Here is a 9,596-nt window from a genome sequence, read left to right on the forward strand (position 1 = left end):
GCCAGTCACCTTGAGACATACTGTGCACCAGAGAACTATGAAAGTCAACATCCAGATTCAATGAAAGAAAGACAAGGTAAGAGTAAAATAATATTGCCAAGGCTAATGGTTATATTCTACAGCCTGATTGTAAGGCCCTACTGCTGAAGAGACCACTAATGTCATCAAACAATGAAAAGTCAAGCTGGTGCCCAGCTAGAATCTTCAACCCTATTGGCTAGCATTCACGGTGCTAGAAGGTACTTTGCATGTGTGGTGGTTTGGATAACAATAGCTCCCATAGGCTTATAGATTTGAATATCTACTCTCTAGCTGGTGAAATTGGGAAGGATTGTTGGATGTGGTGTGTTGCTGGGGTGGACTTTGAGGTTTCAGAAATCTCACATCACTTCCTGTGCGTGCATACCCCCCTCCCCCAACATACACACTCGCTCACGCCAGTACCATGATGGTCCAGTACCATGCCTGACTCCCATGCTCTCTGTCATGATAGTCACAGAATTTTAACCCTTTGAAACTGTAAGCCCCAAATAAACTTCTGTAAGTTGCTTTGGTCATAGCATCTTATCACAGAAATAGAAAATCACCTGACAGCATGCTACAGAAGAGGAAAAACACTCAACAGTTTAACCCAACTACACATCCAGTGACATGCCTGCAAGATACTCTGGTGCAACAGTGGCACAGATGTCATGGGAGTCAACCACCCACTTTTTGATGGGATTTAAAAGTGGGCCCACACCTGAGACTAGACAGATAGAGATCATGGGCCTAAGTGGAAAACTATTAGTATAATTATGCTAAAGAAAAAGCAATAAAACTCCCAATGACATTGCTATACCCAGAGATCAGTATATCACTCAACCTTCATCAGAAAAGCTGCTTCTTGTAGTAGATGGATGTTAAAAAAAACACAACTGTCAACTGTACAATGTACTTAGAGCGAGAGACTTTGGAGCATTCAATCCTAAGAGAGATTTTCATCAAATTCTTTCCCTCAATGTGGAAGAAGAGGCGGAAAGATTGTTAAGAGCCAGAGGTGGTGGCTGACTCCAAGGAAACTCGGTGCCTTCCTTCTCACTAGTGCGCTCGTATGAATTCACAGACTGACAGAATGTGCACAAGTGCAAACGCAACAAGCACAGAGGAGTGGAAGAGGGCATAAAGTCTTATATCTAACCAGCAAGCTATTTACAACTGATAGCTGTTGGAAAGAGAAAATCAGTTTTCTGAAGTTTCGCTAGGTATATGAACCACGCTCCAGGACATGTCTCATGCCCAGTAGTTCACCAACACAAAATGAACTCTGTTTTATGTGTGTGTGCGCATGTGGGTCCTTTTTTTTTTCTTCCTTGTATTGGTTGGTTATTTTTTTTTTTTTTTTTTCAAATCAGAGGGTCAGGGAAAGGGTGGGGAATGAAACATGAAGTTGGGTGGGGGTATGTTTGAGATTAGACTCCATAGGCTCATATATTTGCATGCTCAGTCCTGAGCTGGTGAGCTGCTCAGAAGGATTAGGAAATGTGGCTTTGTTGGAGGAGGTATGTCACTGGGGGTGCAGTTTGAGGTTTTAATAGCCTAGTAGTCTGCTAGAAGTGGTAGTGGCACTTGGAAGGCAGAGAAAGGAGGCTTTGTGAGTTCCAGGACAGCCTGGTCTACAAACGAGTTCCAGGACAGCCAGGGCTATACACAGAGAAACCCTGTCTCAAAAAGGGGAAAAAGAAGAAGAAAGAAGAAGAAGAAGAAAGAAGAAGAAGAAGAAAGAAGAAGAAGAAGAAAATAAAAGAAAAGAAGAAGCAGAAGCAGAAGCAGAAGAAGAAGAAGAGGAGGAAGAGGAAGAGGAAGAGGAAGAGGAAGAAGAAGAAGAAGAAGAAGAAGAAGAAGAAGAAGAAGAAGAAGAAGAAGAAGAAGAAGAAGAAAAGAAGCAGAAGTAGCAGCAGCAGCAGCCAATAACCTTTGTCTCTGTGCCTTGGGATCAGGATACACTTCTCAGCTACTGCTTCAGTGCCTACTTGAGTGTAGCCAGGCTCCCCGTCATGATGATAATGGAACTGAAGCAAGCCCCCAATTCAATGTTTTCCTTTATAAGAGATGCCACCGTTATAGTCTAATACTGCTGTGACAGGCCTAACCATGCTCCTTGTTAATGGAATGTGGACTTTGGATTGGGAAAACAGCTGAACAATGAAAAGAGCAAACAGGGCAAAATAAAGAAATAAATGTAAAAATAAAAAAATGCACATTTTGAAGAGAAAAGGAACACCAGGAAAGCTAATGTTGAAATGAAGAGTTTCTAAGGAGATAAAGAGTTTAAGGAAAAACTGGATGCTAACTGGAGTAAAGGGACTGGACCTCAAGGCAAGAAGCCACCAAGCTAAGCTTCCAACTTAGAAGGAATTTAAGGAGTTCAAGCAGCACAGGAAACCATTAGTAACTGAAAGCTTATGTAAATGCAAGTCACAGAGGAGCCCAGGTTGCAGCCGCTGCAAATCAGAAGAACTTTGTAGCTTCAGCTATGTGGTTCTGGCTGTAGAATCAATAAGTAAGTATAAAGGAAAGGGGTTGTGGAATCTTCTCCATGCTAAAGAAAAGCCACTAAGGCATGGCTTTTGTCAGAGGAATTCCCGCATAGATGCCCAGTGAGAACACTGCAATGAAGCTGTCTCAGTGAAGCCTGGATTGCCAAGGAGAGCTCTTGAGGTCACAGCTGGGCACGCACTCTCTCCAGACACTTTCTGGACATGAAGTTCCATAGCTTTAAAACTTTTAAAATGAAGAAAATTTCAGATTGCTATTTCTGATCTCATGGAATGAGTCCAAATGCCACACCCACTAAGGGCATCTTTTTATGTTGACTGATGTTCTAACTTAAGTTTTACTTAGCTCTACCTTGGAGGTGAAGACACTTCCTGAAGTAGGGTGCTTGTCCGGGTAGGAAGTCTGCAGTAGCTTCCAACGGCCAAGGTACCAGGTTACTACTGATCAGAGGGCCTTCCATTCTAGCTAAGGCAATTTTCTTCTGTAGTGCTTGAAGACCATTAAATAAATTATTTTTTCAAAATTCTGGATGAGCATAATTTTGTAATTTGAAGTTCTTTTTTAAATGTTTCAACTAGAACTAAAGGAAAACAATGGCACCTCAGGCATGCCCATGGCATTCACTTTGATTTTGGGTCTAAGCACCAAGGATATACCCCTGGCCCACTCTGCAGGAACCGCCCAGCTCACCTCGCCTGTCTGCAATCTGCAGGTAACCTGTGGACAGGTACTGTTCCATATCCTGCTGGAAGGCTTCCTCAAAGAACTTCTGCCGCTCCTTCAACTTCAGTTGCTGCGTGTGCTCCATTTCCAGAACCTTCTGCGTGTGTTCTGCATCAAGTTCAGCTGCGGAAGCAGAGTGGTGGGGTGAGAACTCCACAAGGGACTGGACGGCGGAGGCAGCTCTGCCCGCCCACCCCCATCTGCTGTGCTGCATTCCAGCACTGAGCACTGTCCCCTTTGCTCTCTCTGCTGCAGGACCTCCTATGACACTCTGCTCTTCTCCAGCAGAGCTGCTCATCAGTGAGCACTGGCTCTTCAAGGTGACTCTCCTCTAATGCAACAAGAAGCTTTTTTCCATCTTGATGTTTCTACTAAATCCTTTCTTTTTTTCTAATATTATTCATGTGTCTGTGTGCATCCCCAGAGTCAGACACATAGACAGTTTTGAGCCACCTGAGGTGGGTGCTGGGAACTGAAATCCCTTTCTCTGCAGGAGCAGCAAGTGCTCTGAAGCACAGAGCCATCTCTCTCTCCAGCCTGTGCTTAATCTTTTGAGGCTGACATAAATATGAAAACACAGGTAGAAATGAATTTCTTGAGGACAATATCCATATTTCATTCTTTTAAATATCTTCTCAACTAGTTCAGTGCCTGGAACATAGGAAGCCCTCAACAAATACAATAAGAACACAAATATGGAGAGTCATTCAGCCTGAAAAAGGAAGAAAAATTGGACACATGCTCCGCCATGATGAACCATGAGAACATTACATTACTGTGTGACTAAAGCATGGAGTCACTAAAGCACTACTCCACTAAAGCATGGAGTAGCCAACGGTACAAACTGGGTAGAATGAAGGTTGATGGGGGAGGGGTGTTTAAGGGGCACAGAGTTTCAAATCTTAAAACATAAGGTGATCATTGTGGGAGAGGCAGCTCGGTGGGGAAAGTGCCCATATAAGCATGACGACCTGAGGTTGGATTCCCCAACAACACCATGTAAAATGCTGGGCACAGTGGTGCACTCCTGTAACTCCAGCACTGCCGAGGGTGGAGAAAGGCAAGTCCAGGACTCAATGCTAGTCAAACTAGCTAAAGCATCAAACTCCATGCTCCATGAGACTGTCTGGGTGGGGGGGAATTTTAGATGTGGATGGTAGTGCCATTTAAAAATTGGTAAGATGTGTAAATGTATTTTACACAGCAGGAAAACTGGGAAAGAAACATGCAGGAATGAGAAACGGCTCAGCAGTTAAAATCACACCCTCCTCTTGTAGAGGACCAGAATTTAATTCCCAGAACCCACCAAACCAAGGGCACCCCATAGCTTTCTGTAACTCCAGCTTCAGGGGATCAGGTGCCTTTGACCTCCATGGGCACTGGTACTCAGATGCATGCAGACAACATATACATAATTAGAACAAATATTCCTTATGAACCATGTAGCCATCACAGTGCTATATGAAGTGTCCAGGTTTAGCTTTGCTATTTATCAGCCATGTAACCTGGCTAGTAAGTCAGTGTCCCATCTGAAAATGGATACAGAACTGTTACCCCAGGATTGACATATCTATGCAATAACACGAAACACCTTCAGTGTGAAGGTGAGCAGTGTCCATGCAAGGACAGTAAGTGGTGTATGTCACACAAGAGATAAGTCATATATGAACCCCAGCTCCTGCCTGAATCTGACTGTCTGGGGAAGCCAGACACCACAGCCCAAGTTTTCCCTAAAGACAGATGTTTGAGACCACTGGCTGTGTGACACTGCTTAGTTGTGTTAGAAGAAAATACTGTTGTGGGGTGAATGGAAGATCCCTAACAAGGTCTCGTTCCATCTGGAACTTCATGATGCAATAATTTCAAACAGAACAAACAGCACATAGTACAATGGCTGAGACTCACCTCTATCCCCAATATTGCTCCAATCCTGTCACCATAACTCCTGAGCACAATGCCATCCTCTAGGAATGACAGGCCTCAAAACTCAGTAATGGAAGTTCTTTATGATCTCACACCAAATACTTAATGTCTAGTTCTTTGAACACTCTGGGCTTTCTTGTACTCTAATCTACACACACCAACTAATGTTAGCTACAACAGAGACAGGAAAGTAACCCAGCTGCACACAGCTGGATGCTGAGCTTGTCCTTCCTCTCCTCTCCCCCCCCACCCCCCCGACACAGACAGACAGATATTACCAAGACCCAGAATCAAGTACAGCACTAGAATCGAAGTTCAGCACTGTGTTCTCTCAGCCCTACCCAGGCTTCAGATGTCATCACCTTTCTGTGCCCTGAATACATTGAACAGAGCTGTGTGTACTGAGGAAAAGCCTACAGGAGGAGGGCACCTCTTCATTTGTTTTGCTTCAATGGTCAACATATCTGTTAGATACCTGATGACTGCCAAGTGCATTCGTGTATTTCAACTCTAAAACACATTAGCATTCTTCAAACACTTCAGAGAGCCAGTGTGCTGGTTTAAAAGGACCAATTCCAAAACAAGCCATTCAAAATCAAAGATCAATTTTGTAATTATCAAAAGGAATTTTAATGAAAGGATATCAAATTTTGGCTGACTCAAGGTTGTCTGTAGAGGAGTGAAGGTGCCAGCTACTTTCTTGACTACTATGATGACCTAATGTGTGTCAATTACTGGCCCTATGGGTTCTCATCTTAATTCTTTATGTTAGGAGGATGTCCTATCATGTCTCAATCTCCAGGGTGGGGTGAGGAGAGTGTGGATTATGGAACTTAAAATGACTTTAAAAAAAAAAATCATGCCAGGTGTTGGTAGCGCACGCCTTTAATCCCAGCACTCGGGAGGCAGACGGATCTCTGTGAATTCGAGGCTAGCCTGGTCTACAGCATGAGTTCCAGGATAACCAAGGCAGTTACACAGAGAAACCCTGTCTCTCAAAAAAACAAAAAACAAAAAACAAACAAAAAGACAATTGCTGAGCTTCCAGGGAGCAAGTCACCCTCTGCTGCATGATAAACCATGTCCTTGTCCTGTGTGGGCCTGACATCATCCACTGAGCTGTGTCAAGAAGCAAATCAGATTAGAATGTGAGAAGATGACAGGGAACCTGAAAGAAAATGGTTAAAGAACATCTCAGGCTGACAACCAGAGCAGAGTCTAGGTCAGAGAACTTCCAGGAGGAAAAGGAACCCTGGCTTATGGTTAAGTTACCTGCTGTTCTAGGGAAGCAAAGTGAACACTAAGACTAAAACGAAACTATGCCCAACCTTTAGACTTTGTGACACCACGTTGTCATCTACAAAATTCAACCCTGACAACCATGTGATCAGATTATCCCTCCCACAAAAAACCATCCCAAATCTTACAAAGTTCTAAGTAAGTTGTGTGTTATATTACATTCACAGCTACCTGAGGTGCATGTGCCCTACCTAGGGCAGTTTATAACATGAAAAATAAATGACCCAGAGACAGATATTGGTATTCAAGATGAAGATCAGGGAAGCAAAACAGCCGGCCACTAGCTCTCATCTCTAGCTCAGGCTGAAAGGGCTGATCCACACATGAGCTCTTGACCAAGTCTCAAATTGCAGTGTGGCTGGAGAACGAGTGCCTCCTACTGACTACTAAAAACCCTGCGTCTATCTTTTATACTCCTCTAGTGCTGGGATTAAAGGCGTGTGATCTGTTACTCTTCTAGAGTGATTTAATCTCGTGTATTCCTGGGTGGCCTTGAACTCAGAGAGATCGTCTACCTCTTAATCCTGAGTCCTAGGATTAAAGGTGTGTACCACCACCTCCTAGCTTCTGGCTGCTAGGATTAAAGGTGTGTGTGCCTTGCTTCTATGGCTTGTGGCTGACTTTGCTTTCTAAATTCTCAGGCAAGCTTTAATAAATTATAAATAATCTATCACCACACAGTTGGCCACACTAAACTGGATTTCAAAAATAGACCCAAGATAAAAAACAAAAAACAAACAAAAACCTCAGAAAGAAAGAGACACAATGATATTCCCACTAGAAGGCTGAAGTGGTACCCTAACTCCATTCATTACCGAGCCACACTCAGGGTCTTATTAGCGTCAGACATTTCAGTGCCATCATCCATTTCAAATGGACACAAAAAGATCCTATTTCAGATGCCATAATCAATTCCTACTTAGGACTCAGAAGGAACAGATGCATGGGACATTCACAAACACTAAGCCAGTACGCTGTCTCAGGAGCAGCCTCACCCTATTCTGCCATTCAGCACCTTTCAGACCCTCTCTGACAAAGGACACTGATGCACTAATAAATGACAACCCCAAAGCTGCCCCAGGGAGGAGCTGGGAACACCATATTCTAGACTGTAAAAAGAAAAGGAAACACTGAATGAAACATAAATTTAAAAAATTTCAGTCATTTTTCATTCAAGATAGTTAAGACTAAGAATTACTTTTTAAAAATCTGTACTTTACCTACAATTTAAGGTCTTCATACTGTGTCAGGAAACTCAAGTTTCAGAAAACTACAACACTTGTAACGGTATCATGGAGAACTGTAAAACCTGACTTTTTACACACAAATCCTTCCAAAACTGTCTTTTGGATTAAAAAACTCAACAACCAAATAGCTGTCAGATTACAGGACCGGACCATTAACAGGCAAGAGCTGCTAATGTTCTCATACTTTATATTACTTAATAGTTTCAGAGTGTATAAACAGTATTGTTTATAGTGGACATCCTGAACAACAAAAAGCACAAACAAGAAGAAATGGTGATGCAGCTCCATGGAAGAGTGTCTGCCCAGCGTGATGAGCCCCGAGGTCTGACCTCTAAGCAGCAGGAGAAGCCCAAGGAGCAGGGTGATGCCCTACACTGCTTCAGGAGCAGGGTGACGCCCCCCTACACTGCTTCAGGAGTAGGGTGATGCCCTCTACACTGCTTTAGCTCTTTGGGATGTGCTGACTTCCACTTCTTTCTATCCAGTTGAACTGCATAAAATTGCAACATTCGGCTTTTAGAGCTTTTCACTCTGAAATAATTTCAGATTCATAGCATGTTGGCAAAAAATGTACATCTTGAGTGATGTGGCCTGTGGCAAAGTCAATGCCAAGCACGCCTGTAGACTGGATCATGTGTCTAATACCACATAGAGAAATTTGGAGACCCTGAGCCTCTCCCAATGCTCAGGCTTCACATAATTACTGTATGATATCAAAGCCAAGAACCTGACAGCACAACACATAGAACCCACTGAGCAGGTATTTGGTGTGTGGGTGTGAGCATCAGCAGCTCTGTGCAGGGTTAATAGCTCACAGCCTGTGTGGCTTCTGTCCATACACTCCACTGCACATCACAACACTCCTCGTGGTGTTCTTCTAATCATAGCCACACTTCCCCAATCTATTCTCAAACCTAGAATTCTAAATACTGCATCAATAGAATCCTATATGGCTTCTTTCACTCAGTCTGCTGTCTTGGGCTCATCTATACTGCTGCATGTGCTGAAAACATGTTTCTTGTATTTCTGGGCAACTCTCTGCACCCTCACTGGCGCTTACTGGGGTTCAGGTGCCCTCTTACTGGGGTTCAGGTGCCCTCTTACTGGGGTTCAGGCGCCCTCTTTCTTACTGGGGTTCAGGTGCCCTCTTTCTTACTGGGGTTCAGGTGCCCTCTTTCTTACTGGGGTTCAGGTGCCCTCTTTCTTACTGGGGTTCAGGTGCCCTCTTACTTACTGGGGTTCAGGTGCCCTCTTACTTACTGGGGTTCAGGTGCCCTCTTTCTTACTGGGGTTCAGGTGCCCTCTTACTGGGGTTCAGGTGCCCTCTTTCTTACTGGGGTTCAGGTGCCCTCTTTCTTACTGGGGTTCAGGTGCCCTCTTACTGGGGTTCAGGCGCCCTCTTACTGGGGTTCAGGTGCCCTCTTTCTTACTGGGGTTCAGGTGCCCTCTTACTGGGGTTCAGGCGCCCTCTTTCTTACTGGGGTTCAGGTGCCCTCTTACTGGGGTTCAGGTGCCCTCTTACTGGGGTTCAGGTGCCCTCTTACTGGGGGTCAGGCGCCCTCTTTCTTACTGGGGTTCAGGTGCCCTCTTACTGGGGTTCAGGTGCCCTCTTACTGGGGTTCAGGCGCCCTCTTTCTTACTGGGGTTCAGGTGCCCTCTTTCTTACTGGGGTTCAGGTGCCCTCTTTCTTACTGGGGTTCAGGTGCCCTCTTTCTTACTGGGGTTCAGGTGCCCTCTTTCTTACTGGGGTTCAGGTGCCCTCTTACTTACTGGGGTTCAGGTGCCCTCTTACTTACTGGGGTTCAGGTGCCCTCTTTCTTACTGGGGTTCAGGTGCCCTCTTACTGGGGTTCAGGTGCCCTCTTTT

At 44.5% G+C, this 9,596-nt stretch overlaps 1 protein-coding gene across 3 annotated transcripts in view; it reads right to left on the reverse strand.

Annotated features, from left to right (window-relative positions):
• The window catches only part of Dtnbp1 (dystrobrevin binding protein 1), a 95,727-nt gene that overhangs the window by 3,745 nt on the left and 82,386 nt on the right, over nucleotides 1–9,596 (reverse strand). For 2 of the 3 annotated variants that reach the window (XM_035442941.1, XM_035442943.1), the window contains one exon: nucleotides 3,229–3,384. The exons of the other annotated variant lie outside the window; for it this stretch is intronic. In XM_035442941.1, the coding sequence (XP_035298832.1) occupies nucleotides 3,229–3,384 (156 nt within the window). The remainder of the gene's footprint in view (nucleotides 1–3,228; nucleotides 3,385–9,596) is intronic. 3 annotated transcript variants of the gene reach the window in all.

The sequence above is a fragment of the Cricetulus griseus genome, chromosome 3 (assembly GCF_003668045.3).
Source record: "Cricetulus griseus strain 17A/GY chromosome 3, alternate assembly CriGri-PICRH-1.0, whole genome shotgun sequence".
Lineage (NCBI taxonomy): Eukaryota > Metazoa > Chordata > Mammalia > Rodentia > Cricetidae > Cricetulus > Cricetulus griseus.